This window comes from Vanellus vanellus (assembly GCF_965231255.1).
Source record: "Vanellus vanellus genome assembly, chromosome: 1".
Lineage (NCBI taxonomy): Eukaryota > Metazoa > Chordata > Aves > Charadriiformes > Charadriidae > Vanellus > Vanellus vanellus.
This window is the reverse complement of record NC_138905.1, coordinates 103,230,516-103,245,148: the sequence shown is the minus strand read 5'-3', so window position 1 is coordinate 103,245,148 and position 14,633 is coordinate 103,230,516. Positions and strand designations below refer to the sequence as shown.

The window sequence follows — 14,633 nt, the reverse complement described above, 5'->3', positions numbered from 1 at the left end:
TCTGTTGACTAGTGCTTATAAACCTCTTCCAGTTTTTATTAAAAAAATAAGTATTCAATTATCTTTTGAAAGCTTAGCTGTATTAGATGATCTGTCTTAGTATGACAGTCTGTGGTTTGTTTGTTGGGGTTTTTTTTGAAAAAATATCTGTATTAGTGACTCAGTACTTGCATTCATTTTCCTTCTTTGCCTAGCTGTATATAACATGTAACTTTACCTTACTTTTTTTGGTCCAACTTTCTCCTATAACAAAAATGAAACAAAAATCTAAGCAGACCACTGGCTGAGAGAATTAGTTATGAGATAGATCTGGTGGGTTTTTTTCTGGCAAAGAGGATTTGTTGCAAGAGTCTCCAGGATCAGTGACTAAAACACCATACCATGTTACTTGTGGACAAATTCCGGTTACTAGCTTTTGGGTAGCAATACACTGAAGTTGCAAATATATTGAGTTCTAGATGAGTTTACTTTTCAGGATCTTATGAAGTCTGTTACAGTTTGATGCGTTGTGCTAAAATCTGTACCTGCTCCTTCTGAGAATGATGTTGCCCTGGGACTGTTCAGGACATCAAAGCTAACAGCAACCCTGACATGGAATAAACAAGAAAAAGAGTTAGGTGCAGGTGCTGGGACATGACAGTCTTTTCACAGATTAATTAAAAAGTAGATTCCTGGAACTAAACAGTCACAAAACAAAATACATAATTTAGCTAATTTTTCTCTGTTATTTTAGGGAATCTTCAGCTGTGTCCCTCACTGCTAACATATCGGGTAGTTCCTACAATAGCTGATCTCAAATCATCTCTTGACTTAGTAGGAACTTTCTTAAAGCTGTCTAAATCGTGAGTCTCATCATACAGAAATAGTGAAGAGAAATACATTTAATGAAATTTTGGGGAAAAATTAAATCACACTAGAAGGCCCACTAGATCCTTAATAGCTTTTTAAATTTTAAAAACTTTTGGTTTGGCATAGATTTTTCACTTCAGAATTTTGCTGCCTCATTATGGGTGGAGGATATCTCTAGCAATGAAGAATAAAATAGCATGTGAATTTTGCCAACAGCTGAAGTTTGTTCTTCAGAGAGGGAATAAAATGTTGCATCACTTGACATTCCACTGTCTTGCATGCTATTCTTGTTCTAAGCCAGGATGAAAAAACTCTAAGTCTGTAATTTTACATTTGGGATAATGTTGATGTATGTTCCAAACTTATGGAGAATGTGTTTGAGTGCTTAATTATTATTTTATAGTCCTTTTTATAGCCCATTTCAGTGTTTAGAGATGGACTTTCAGTTGTGTTCTCTTTGTCTGCAATTTATAGACGATCTGCTGTTGCCCGCATTCAGGAGCTCTTCAGAAGGAGGAAAGAAAGAAAAGAAATGGAAGAACTGGAAACGTTGAATATTAGACGTCCTTTAATAAAGATGGTTTATAAAGGTCATCGGAACTCCCGAACAATGGTACAAACTCTTTGTCTGTTTGGGGAATTGTAGAGATTTTATGGGCTGCATCAGTATAGGTGCCACATTGATATGCTTGCCAAAAAGGATATTGTAATGTATTGTAAGCACTTTTTCTTGTATATTCAGTTGGAAGCCACATAATTTGCTGTAAATGTAAATGAAAATTCGTGTGACTTGTGTCACCATGCTAGGCATTTAAATTTTCTTGAGTTTAAGATTCTCTCCCCTTGACGTCCTTTGAAATCTTGGGTATTTTTCTTAAATTCTTTTTCATTTTGTCTGTCATCTTAAGTGGTTTAAAATGTGCCTACCTTCAAAACTATGATTTAATCCTCACTTTCCCTTCCAAGCTGTTTAAAGTTAAAGATTAAATAATAATTTTGAACAGCTTGGAAGGGAAAGTGAGGATTAAATCATAGTTTTGAAGAGCCTTGACGTCTCCAAATTAAAAAAAAAAAAAAAAGGAAATAGTGCTAGTTATTAAATCATAATCTAACTACTAGATGATCTTTTTCATACAAAATACTGTATTTTAAGAAAAATGTAGTTATTGTGTTTGTAAAGCAGTGGCGCATGAGAAAAAAACGCTGTTTTTCTTGATATTTCTTTTTTTGCTTTTTACAGTATGCTGAAGATTTGAAGTTCTGAGTACTGGGTGGTATTTTGTAGAAGCAGCGGGTGTATCATTTTGCAGATGATCTGAGGAGTAGTTCCTCCGAAAGCAATTTTCTAGAGTTTGTGTGAATGGCTTTGATTACACTGGGGAAAATGCTTCAGTAAATGCATATTTCAGACTACATGAGCAACAAGGCTTAGAATAAACTTTGATTAAGACAAGGAGTTTCGCACTGTGTTTCAGAAATTAATTTTAATTGCTCAAAACCCCACTAGTTTAAAAGTCATAGCATCTAGCACTTTGTAGTTAGGCGATATTAAAACTAAGCTTGCCCGAGTGGTCTTAATTCAGTCTCCATCTGTGTGTGTGTTATCACACAGATTATTTCATGGATTTTATTATTTGGTTTCTTTGGGATGTGAGTTGGTGGTTTTGTTCTGTTTTGGTTTTCTTTTTTTCATGCGAGCACCTATGACAAGAAATGCACTCAATGGAAGAAAATGTAATTTTCCCTGTTGGTTCCTATGGTAGCAAATTAATTTTAATTATTTTTTTGATCGATACCCTCTTTCCTGCAAGGGGAGGGCTGATGGTATTTTCCTTTTAAATTTGTGAAGACAACAGCTTAGCAAGGTCTTGTTTCCTCCACACCTGAGCAGCCCAGGGATAAAGTTGTCTTGTCAATTACATGAACTATTTAAATTTTAATACGTGTACACGTGTGTATATGTGTGTGTGTGTATGTATTAAAATACATATATGTGGAGAGTGAATTAAGATTATGCAGGCAAATTGAATAATTCTGGTACTTCCTTACTTTTGAGAACTTAATTTGGCAATCTTACAATTTTTTTAATAAGCATGTTTTAAGTGTGATTCTTATATTGTCACAAAGGAAAAGATAAGTAGTATTATATAGATGTTTGCTTGCACTATTGGCAGGGTTGGAAGATTTTTAGGTCCAGCACACAGATCCCTGCCGTGTAACCACTCGAATGATGTTATTAGAGTACTGGGTGTTACCATTTTTTCATGAAACAGACCTGAAAGTATGGCAGCAGGGGGTGTGATGGTAGTGGAATAATGGGGGATAGGATTTTTTGTTTCTCTTTAACTCGTAAAGGAAAAAAGTGCTTGTGAGCCAAAAATCCCTTTCTTTTTCTTCAAAATGTGTCTTTTGCCATGTGCCTTCAGTTCTATGCCTCTCCTGTCTCTTCCTTGCTATTTTTCCCTCCAGTCCTACTCTTATCTCCTTTGATACATGTGCCATTCTTCCTGTATTCCACTCACCTCAAGTCTTGAGTCCCCATTCTAAAATATTGACTTTAAAGAAACTTTTCTTCAATAGAGCATCTGTGTGTACCTAAAAAATGGGATAAGTTGTGTATGCATACAGTAGAATTGAGTGTGTATATGGGCTTGTAAACAAAACTTTCAAATGTGAATTTCAGTTGTGTTAATTTATGTGGTGCTAAAATTAGGTTTTATGAATATTAGAAATGTAAAATCAGCAGTTACGTAAGAGAATACAAAGGAAGCAGGAAGAAGTCAATTGAGAATAAAAATATAAAGTTATTTATTATTGGAGATAATCTAGATATAATTCCAACAGGATTATGAAAAATATATATTAGGAGGAGCTATAAGACAAAAGCTGCCAAAAAATGAATATATTGGAAACATGTCTTTCACTACAGAATCCAAGAATGCAGTTTCTCTGGCTTATTTTTAGACATCAGGATGACTTTATTTCACTGACTGCAGTCATTGGTACATATTCTATTGACAAAGATCTAGCAAGCCTGAAATTTAAAACTGGACATCCTTATGCTGGAAATAAAGTACATATTTTTAACAGCGGTAAGGGTTCAGCTTACTAATATAATTCTTTATTGTGGTGATTTTTAAATTAGGTAGCTGGGGTAAAGCACGGAGCAAGACAATATCTCTGTCCTTTTCTCCAGTGCATTTTCTGAGAAAACTGTGAAAAAAGAAAGATAAGGATGCAGGCGCTGTCCTCTTTAGAGCTTTATTACGATGTGTTACTTGGAAAATAATTCTGTAGTAGGAGTCTGCGTAAATGTTCTCAAACTTTTATGCCGGAGATATTCTTAAATACCAAAAACTAGGAAATTATTTTATGCTAAACTCCAAACTGGAAGTCATCTGTGTGAACTCTGAGAGCTGCTGTGTAGGAAACTTCTCTTTTCATAGGTATCTCTTTTGCCCAGTGGATGTCAATTTAAAGAGTTCGTAAGAGGTAACTGTTGAAAGTGTAATCCTGTGTGTAGGATTACATTTTTAACTTCCAGACTCTTTTCTCCAGCACAAACATTGGACTGTTGCGTAGTTTTCAGTTCATGACTTGTGATTGAATTTTGACTGTTCTTGAACTAATGTCCCTCCTCCCTCTGCCACTCCATCTAAACTCTCACTCTATAGATGATATAGGACAGCAATCGAGAAAGATACTGCTGCCTAGCCTGCTCCTATTTTAAATAGTTTAACAATGGTTATTTTGATGTCCTACTCTCTGAGTAAAATCAGAAGTGATTTCTGAAGAAGATTCTAATTGTTAGTGAAGGAAGTGTCCCATTCTTGTTTGCTCAGACTAATTGTTTGGCTTTGTTTGGGTTACATCTTTTTAGGAAGGGAGGGCAGGAGGGCAAGAGAGGCCTTGGCATGGAAAGATTATTCTACATTTAACAAACCTAATAGTTGCTTCTTGAAAAAAAGTTTTCTAGGGTGGCTTTTTTTGGCTTAGAAATTGAATAAGCTGCATTCTTTCAGGCTGCAGTCATAAGGGTATCTTGAATGTAACAGGTGTAGAAAAATATCAGCATTATATTTCCAGGAAATGGATATCTGATACTACTGCCACTTTTTCCTGGTCTGCAGTTTCTCTGTCAATCCTATGACACTACCACATTTTGGAGAGACGGATGGGAACAAAGAGGAGAAAAATTTCAGACTTATCTACTTGGTTGTTTCCCAAAGACTTTTTCAAGTCAAGTACAGGTCAAGCTAGCTATCTTGTCATTGACTGTATCTGCTCTTTTCTTTAATTCTTAGAATCTGGGAGAAGACGGTCTAGTCATCTTGAGAGGAAAGATGGTCACTTCATTAGAAAAATGTTCTCAGCATTGTTCACAAATGTGTATCCAGAACAGTGATGCTGATGAGTCATGAATATTTATGGCGCTTAAGGCATTTAAATACCTACTGAATTATAGCACTTCACACAAGAAAAGGGAAATAGATGATCTAATAAACCATTATATAGCATACTAGCCTAAAGCATGAGCATACTGTTCCCTAGTTCCGGCCCCCCCCCGGGCTTTTCCTTTTACCCAGAGGATGGTGTTCCTGTCTTCATCACATGGAGATGGAGTTGTGTGATGGAGATGTGAGGAGATGGAGATGTGTGATGGCAGGGGAAGAAAGGCAGACTGCAACAGGAAGCCTTTGCCATCTCTGCTGAGATGGTCCCCCTGCTCCAGAGGAAGCCTTCTGTCAGCTTCCCTTTGTGCTGTCAGAGCTTCCTAGAGAAGCTTCCAGAAGGGAAAACCTAAGTGCATGCTGTCTGTGTTACTGCACTGACTGTGAGGCACTGCAACAAACTATACCGTTGCAATGAGAAGTGGCTGGTCTTCTGGAAAGGTGGCTGGTCTTCTGGAAACCTTCTCAAGGACCTTGGATCTTTCTTCAATACCCTTCAGACAATGGCACTTCCAGCTTAGTTGTGTTCACTCACAGATGTGCACACTTTAACTCACAATGCCATGTTTGTGAATTTCCTTCTATCTATTCTGGTTTATGAAAAGTTCTTGAGTAATTTATGCGTCTTTCAAGTAAAAATAGTAAAAATTATTACTGTCTTAGAGGTGTAGAATTTCTTCCTTCAAATGTACAATTCGCCAGTCAGAGAATTCTTCCTTGAATGTTTTAATTACAGCCAATTTTAATCCAGGGTCAAACCACTGTGTTATCAATAACATTATAGAGGAGTTAGCTGTAGGCCAAAACCAAAACCCATACAATTATAATTTCTAATGAGTAAGGGATTTAAAATTTAATATAATTTGTGTGATGCTAGTCCAGTCAGTGCAAATTAAAATTCCATAAACTGGCCCAAGGTGCTAGTGTGAAGAGTAGGCCCTCACTTCACACAGCTCGCTGCCTTTGCAAGATAGGTTTTACCTTGCTCTCTGAATTTATACACAGCAACATGTACATTTAAAAAAAAAATAAAAAAATAATAAATAGTCCCTGTTGGCAATGTATTACACATACACTTTGATGATAGCATGGGAACACTACTGATAGGTGACAAATGTTAGCCATATCACTTCAAATATTTTGCGAAGGTGCTCGGATACCTCAACAAAGTAATAATAGGAACAACCATATAGAATAGAATGCATCATCAGTGTCTCAGGAAAACTGTGATATTATTGGTTCCACTTGCAGGGAGAGATGCTTCTACTTTCATCTGCTATTACTGTAATAGCTGAAACTGAAGGGTCACTTCTAGCCGGATGCCTTCCTTGTTCAGTGGCTTATAAGTTTCATTTTGGTCTTGGACTAAGAAGTCTTAGTTCTTATCTGATTGATTATAGAGGAAGGAGAAAAAATCCTAAGTTTAATTTCATGACCCCTTTTTATCTGTCAGACCCAGTTAATTCCCACCCCCCAGTTTTCATAAGTTTCTGTCTCGTCTTCTTTTCCACTGTAAATGGAAAATCCCCACCAGGGATTAGCCTGTCATGCACTTCAACTTCCTAAACTCTTCCCCAAAACTGTTTCACATACCCCTATCTCCAGTATCATTCCTGTCACTTTGGAAAGTGACAAACCTGCTGTCATTTATTTTCTAATTGCTCAGTCCACCCAACTCCTCCTTTTTTCTGTTAGCAGCCACTTTGCTCTGGAGATTTATAGCCTTCTGAATTTTCAATTTTTATCATTTTTCTTTAAATATTTCCTTTAAATTTTCTTAAATGTTGTTTCTGCAGAGCTCTTACTTCAGAGACTGTGTTATTACTGAAACAGGAGTATACTCTTTGACGTGCTTTCCATTAGCTAGTCTTATAAAGTAATTTTTATTTTTGTTTTACTGCAGATAAAGGAAGCCAATTTTTGGGGATCTAACTTTGTCATGAGTGGTTCAGACTGCGGCCATATTTTTATATGGGATCGACATACTGCTGAACATCTCATGCTACTGGAAGCTGATAATCATGTGGTGAACTGTCTTCAGCCTCATCCATTTGACCCAAGTAAGATGATGATTTTTCACAGTCTGCTTGTTCAGGTTGTCTGTAGAAAAGCATTTTAAAGCTCAGTCTTAAATTCTTTGCTCAACAGAGCATTGTAATGATTAATAAACTATAGTTCATTTTTTCCCATGTCAGTTAGGTAATACTGCTTTTAACTTTGTCTTTTACTAATGACCTTTGGCCCTTAAACCCCCCCTTACTCAATAATGTCTTGGAATGAAAATGTTACTGACATAGTATTTACAGAAAGTTAAGTTGTAATAAGAAGAATCCATTTTTTGCTCACCTCAATATGTTAAATGTTTTCCATGACACTGAGGGAAATATGGGGTACTGAAATGCCAGCAACATTTTTGGAATTGATATTGGAATCTGGTCTCTACTTGGCTCTTTTCAAAAAATTGACTGAAGTGGGTGTCTCAGTCTCACTGTCTTTGTGAGATTAGAAGAATGACTAAGATTAATAGAAATTCTATTAATTTGTATTTAGGGGGAAATATTTATAGAAAAGATGGACCAAAGTAGTAGAAGGAAGCTGTTGTCTGACATGTAGATGGAAAATCTGAACCAGCTTCTGACACAGTCAAAGAAAGTATTCATGTTATGTCTTTTTTCATAGCTTACATGGCTACAGAGTAACAAGTCAGCTGTAACTAAATAAGCTAATAAGGTTGCTATAATAATACCAGAAGAGGCTGGGGTTTCTTTGGACAGTTCGTGGAAGCATGGAATACTGCCCTACACTGGATAAGCCTCAAATTTTTAAATCCTTAATTGTAATTGTGTTCCTATACATGTTCAGAGTATGTGGCTAGGTTGGAGATCTCTTTTGGCAGCACCTTTCAAAATGACCTGTAGCTTTACTGATTTCTTGATGGAGTGTGACTGTCTACCTGTCACACACTGAAAATGTAATGAAGAGGTCATCCTCATTGTAAGCCAGTTAATCTTGTACAGGTTTTCAGTTACTGAGATCTTTCTATGGATTTTTTTTATTCCTGTAGTGGTTTTGTGCAATGATCTAGAGAATGTTGTGCAACTTCTTGTTTTCCATATTTGAACACGTGTTTATAAGAGCATCCATTGCTTGAATATCAAGTAAATTTGCATGAAATACACTGAAATAACCATATGTCAAAATTCATTTGAAATTATCTTGCTTCTGTCTTTGTATAAGGGTCTACAAATCCTAAGGCTTTCTTATTAATGCATATACTTACCAGGCTGTCGTCAGAAATATATTAGTAGTGGCTAGGTTTGTTCTTACTTTCTGCTTTTATCTTACGTATATTCTGGTGCGCTTTTTTTGATTATTTAAAAAAGGAGGCTCTTGATGTTTGTATGTGTTTTCTTCATATATATATATATATATATATATATTCCGAAATATATAATATAATCTATAGCTCAGATCTAGTATGGAGACTTAGTAATTACATAGCTGTATGTTCAACATGAGAACTGACGTTTGCAAGTAAATGCTTCAAGTGAAATATTTCAAGTGCCCAGATAGGTTGTAGATGCCCCATGCCTGGAGGTGTTCAAGGCCAGGCTGGATGGGGCTTTGAGCAACCTGGTCTAGTGGGAGGCATCCCTGCCCATGGCAGGGGGGTTGGAACTAGATGATCTTCAAGGTCCTTCCCAACCTAAACCATTCTATGATTCTGTGATCCGTTCTATGATTTTTCTTCAACTCCAGTTAAGTGCAGAAAATACTGGTAAAGACATAACATTTTATTTACAATTACTATTATTTACTTCTAGTTCTGGCCTCTTCGGGTATTGATTATGATATAAAAATTTGGTCACCATTGGAAGAATCCAAGATTTTTAACAGAAAACTTGCAGATGAGGTAAGAACCTTTCCTCCTTTTTCACAGTAATGTTGCATCGTCCAATTCTGTACAAACCTTTGGTGCTAATTACTGATATTGAATTAACAGAGTTATTTGAGAAATGAAAAGCTGCCCTTTATGATAGTTACCTTTTATATCATTGGCAGCACACAGGCACTTTGTATTTCATTAACTCTCCTAGAAATTATATGATATGATCTGGTATTATGTACATGAAAGAAGTTGGTAAAAGTATGAACAGATATAGAAGGAAAACTGGCAAGAATTAAGAAGTGAAGGTAGTGCCTGTCTTTAAACAAATAGATTAACTGGAGGAAATACAATGGTATATAGAAGAGCAGGGAGTGCAAAAATCAATCTTATTAAATATTCTGTGGCATAAAAGGGAGTTAAGGTTAAGATTGCAAATTGGGAACTTCATGGAATAAAGCAAATATTGCCATTCCAATCAGTGTTAAAAGTCTGTATGTAAAGTTATGTAACACATTGAGCAGCTCTGTGGAAAGGGACCTGGGAGTCCTGGTGGACAACAGGATGACCATGAGCCAGCAATGTGCCCCTGTGGCCAAGAAAGCCAATGGCATCCTGGGGTACATCAGAAGAGTGTGGCCAGCAGGTCGAGGGAGGTCATCCTCCCTCTCTACTCTGCCCTGGTGAGGCTGCATCTGGAGTACCGAGTCCAGTTCTGGGCTCCCCAGTTCAAGAAGGACAGGGAGCTGCTGCAGAGGGTCCAGCAAAGGGCTACGAAGATGATTAGGGGACTGGAGCACCTTTCTTATGACAAATGCTGAGGGACTTGGGTCTTTTTAGTCTGGAGAAGAGAAGACTGAGGGGGGATCTTATCAACGCTTATAAATACTTAAAGGGAGGATGCCAGGTGGATGGGAACAGTCTTTTCAGTGGTGCCCAGTGATAGGACAAGAGGTAACAGGCAGAAACTTGAACATAGGAAGTTCCATCTAAACATGAGGAGGAACTTCTTTACTTTGAGGGTGGCAGAGCACTGGAACAGGCTGCCCAGAGACATTGTGGAGTCTCCTCTGGAGATACTCAAAACCTGCCTGGATGCTGTCCTGTGCAACGTGCTGTAGGTGACCCTGCACTGGTAGGGGGATTGGACTAGATGATCTCCAGAGGTCTGTTCCAACCCTGACCATTCTATGAACACATTGTTTTCATACCCTCAAAGCAATAACAATGTATATAGCAGCGACTATATATGATGATCATATAGTTATCATATTATTATCATATATATTATCATATATATGATGATCATATAGTTGCATATTTCAGCGACTTACATAACATAATTTATTAAAATGTTAGCTGTTTTTCTGTAAGTAATATATTAGGGCAAATTGGGTTGTGGGACGGTTTGGGGTATTTTTGTGCAATCTCTTGAACACCAGGGATATAGTAGACTGGGGTATTTAATTATTATTTCTCCTATTATTGCTATATATATTCAAAACAAAGAAAAACCCACAACCCTTAGCCACCACCCACCACCCCCCCGAAAAAAAAAAAAAAAAAAAAACAACAAAAAAACAAAACAGAAGATCCACTTGTGAGTTTTGAACCTTTCCCATTATTTTAGCAGTAGTAACACTGAGCGCAGTGACACTTAGTTGTATATTTTATGATAGCTTTAACCTCTGACTTGTTTTGGAGGCTTTGGGGTTTAGAAATACTGATTTTTGAGAAAAGTTCAGTATAGATGTAGAACTGTATTTAAAAGAGAGGCCATTACCTTAGTGAATAGGAAAAGACAGCAGGGATGGGAACAAGTCTCTGAATAGAGAAAAAGCATCAGAAGCAGGCTGTGAAAAGGGTGTTACAGATGATGCACTGGAAAAACAGGAGGTGAAAGGTCATCTCAGTCTGCTTCTTTTAGGGAGTGATCAGCTGTGCAAAGTGCCTGGTAAACATATGAGAATGACAGAAAAGAGGTGCTTTGATTTGGCTAGGAGAAGGCCACTGCAGACATTTGCAAGACTGTGTTCCTCACAAGAGGAACAGGCTTGAGAAGTAATCTCAGAGAGAAAAAGAACTGCATTATTTTCCTGCCTTACTGCAGCTGATCTGGGAAAAAGCACTGAATAACGGTCAGAACTCGTCTCCACGTAAAGAAATTTTTATGCTTAGTGATAACAAAAGAACATAGTCTAAAAGCTGAGAGACAGGCTAAGGTGTGGGATTAGAACTTAATGGGAAAGCAAGAAGGATGGCAAGGAAGTACCACAAGGAATGAAGGAGGCAGAAGAGCTAAAAGTATTTGTTAGTGAATTTTTTTTCCTTGAAACTAAGACCATAGGAGCTGGCTCTTTCAAGTCATTTAAAGCAAGCTGTAGGTCTGTTTAGAAAGAATTATGGAGCTGCAGAATGTTCCTGAGCTGGGGTAGAGTAATTGCTTGTGTTCCTTGGATTTTCTCCAAAAGTTTCAAGCAGCATGAAGGTAGGAGTTTAGGGTAACCTCATCTCTTCTCCTTCCCCCATTCTTGGCCAGTGCTGGTGCTAGAACTTTGTTATCTACAACAGTTGCCATCTGTAACAGCACTTTCTCTCATCGGTCCTCCTTGTTTCATGCAAGATCTCATTTCGAAAAGTTTTTCTCAGTTGCTCATCTTAATATCTACCATGCATGTGGACAACGGAATGATGATCTTACTAGAATATTCTTTAGACAGACAATTAGGTATCTGTAGGCAGAGCCCACTGTCTGACTTTTCTTACCACATACAATTGGTGTAACTGTATTTTATAGTAACTACTGAAATATTGCTCCATTATTGTAATTTTGGACTCTGTAAATGCCTTTTGCATAGGAACTTTGTATCTACAAACACATATTGATGCAGTACAATTTTGTGTTTATTTTTGATGCTGTTTTTTCCCCTTCCCTGCCTCCAGGTTATAACACGTAATGAATTAATGCTGGAAGAGACCAGAAACACTATTACTGTTCCAGCTTCTTTTATGTTACGAATGTTGGCTTCGTTGAATCATATAAGAGCAGGTGAGAGACTTCTGAAGAGCTTGCCCACCACATTGGTCTATGAAATAGCTGATAGTTTGGGGAATCATCAAGATCTTCAGCTGTTAGTAGCTACACTTGGGTTGGTGAGAAGATTCAAGGGTTGTTTGAGGGTCTAGGTAATAGAAGTACTCAGGAATTGCTTCTTTAGGGTGAGACTTGCAACATTTTTGCAGCTGTTGTTTTTTACCTCACAACAAAGAGCAAGAAAAGAGCAAAATATATTTTTAGATGTTACCATACTATCCATCCTGAAATAGCTTATTTGTAATGTAGTGCTAATTAGATGTTGAAAAACACTCTTCTTTACCAAGGAAGGATCTTAAAGGTGAGTGCTGTATGATGGGAAAGCTATTGGGGATGACTGGAATGAGTTGTAAGATAAACTGACTATCATTGTGGGCTTGGAATTGTCTAGGGGCAAAGGAGGGTGTGAAGATACAGGACTGTGGGAGATATTAATGAGCCCGCTGGCAGCTGTTTTGGGGGCAGCAGCTACCAGGATGTCCCTTCAGCAAAGGGGCAGTTCCCTGGGGGCTGAAACTGGTGATATGATGGGTTGCATGGAGAATTGTCATTGGGAACTGGTGTTCCTGGCTGTTAGTGCTGAAGAAGTTGAATGCAGTGGGTCGATACTCAAAATGTAGGACAATGGAGAGACATCATACTGGGTAGGAAGCAAGGAGATTAAGTTTTGGGAAGCTGTTATGACATATGAGGCAGAAACCTAACAAAACTGTAGATGAAGGTGAAAGTGACTGTAGATATTGAATATGGGGACTCCGGCACTGGCTGAGCAGGGCCACGGGCTTATGGTGATGAGGTAGGAAGGAAGCTCTGCCTGGCAGCAGCTGCTGCTCCTCTTTCACCTCTCACTGACCTGTGAGAATTAGAGCGCCAGGAGGATGCCACTGTATCCAGCTCAGTGGTATGCCTTCGTTTGTTTTTTAATGCATTTGTAGTGATTTCTTTGGAGTAAAATACCCAAAGAACAGTTGAGTTAACACAGATTTTTGCTGAAACTCGTATGGCTGAGTGAATTATTTATTAACCCTACAGTGCATGTTGTTTGAGTGATAATCTTGAGACAATCATGTTCCCTCACACATGTCTGTATTTGCCTTTCTCTAAACGTTTACATCAAAAGGTACTTTTTCTGATGTATACAGTGACAGCAATTCCCTAGTCTTCTGGAGTATACAAATTTCTAACTGCAGTCTTTCTAGTTTCAGCTACCCAGAACAGTGTTTCAATCCCTTGTATTCACCATCTCTTTTTAATAGTATGCTTGTATTCATCTTTCCTGTGCTGACAGCTAGTCAGCAGCTACAAGGTTTTTCCTTTTGTACACAAATTTCACTTTTATGTTTGGAAATCCTTTCAGGCTTCTCTCCTGTTCTCCTTTCTTGTGGTAACATTTCTACCCAATCTCTGCTGTCAGTCCATGCAGACTTTATTCTACCATATAACCCACAGCCACTGTCTGTTGTGTAATACCCCAGGGAGATAATATGTCATAAATATTTACCAAAAAATGAAAACTTCTCTTTACTAAATCTCTGTGTCTTACAGACCGATTGGAAGGTGACAGATCAGAAGGATCTGGTCAGGAGAACGAAAACGAAGATGAAGAGTAACCGGCAGTTGTGTGCAAGCACCTAGATGTTAATGGAATTTGTACAAGACATTAATTATATTTTTCCTTACAGAGCTTTAGTGCAATTCTAAGGTATTGCTTTTGGATAACCTAACCTTTTTTTTTTGAATGACTGTGTGCATGACTTTGGGAGAGTATGCAAGTTAAAATAAGCAAAAATGTTTTTAAAACGTTTTGCCATGTATGAGGGGTGCTAGAAGATGCAAAGTGCAATATTTTCCTTAACCTGCAAATGTGGGAGCTTGGATCAATGTTTTAAAGTAACTTTCATTATAGTAAAAACATTGGTTCAAATAAATTTCTATACTTGCTGTTTGCATGTTTGTTGCTTTATAATTAAAAGATTTGGTTGTTTTAAGTAGTTTTGTGTATTTTCCTTTGTGCAACCATTGATTTATCACCTTGTAACTACAATCCCATTACTGCCTTCGTTTGCATTCTTTCTTACAACATTTGTGAAGTGACAAATACAATTATTTCTTACAGCGAGCACTGGGATCTCTGTGACTTTGAGACCTCCATGTCTCTTGGTTCATGCTTTTCCATGGGCGTTACCCACAGATACAGATGCAAAATTCTCTCTCCATCAGTCTTACCATAGTGCCACTTCACATTCTCTGTGCTGGAATCTGTAGTGCTGGTGAAATAGTTGTGTTTCACTAACAGATCCATGAGTATGTCGTCTTTGCAACAACAGCAGATACATCTGAATTTCCATTTGAT

The 14,633-nt window shown here is 37.6% G+C and overlaps 1 protein-coding gene across 7 annotated transcripts in view; it reads left to right on the top strand.

Annotated features, from left to right (window-relative positions):
* Positions 1-14,271, top strand: part of DCAF6 (DDB1 and CUL4 associated factor 6) — an 89,867-nt gene extending 75,596 nt beyond the window's left edge. For all 7 annotated transcript variants that reach the window (XM_082498333.1, XM_082498332.1, XM_082498331.1 and 4 more), the window contains 5 exons: positions 1,324-1,462; positions 7,204-7,360; positions 9,125-9,213; positions 12,130-12,235; positions 13,826-14,271. In XM_082498333.1, the coding sequence (XP_082354459.1) occupies positions 1,324-1,462; positions 7,204-7,360; positions 9,125-9,213; positions 12,130-12,235; positions 13,826-13,890 (556 nt within the window). In that variant the 3' untranslated portion in view covers positions 13,891-14,271. The remainder of the gene's footprint in view (positions 1-1,323; positions 1,463-7,203; positions 7,361-9,124; positions 9,214-12,129; positions 12,236-13,825) is intronic.
* The last annotated feature ends 362 nt before the right edge of the window (positions 14,272-14,633 follow it).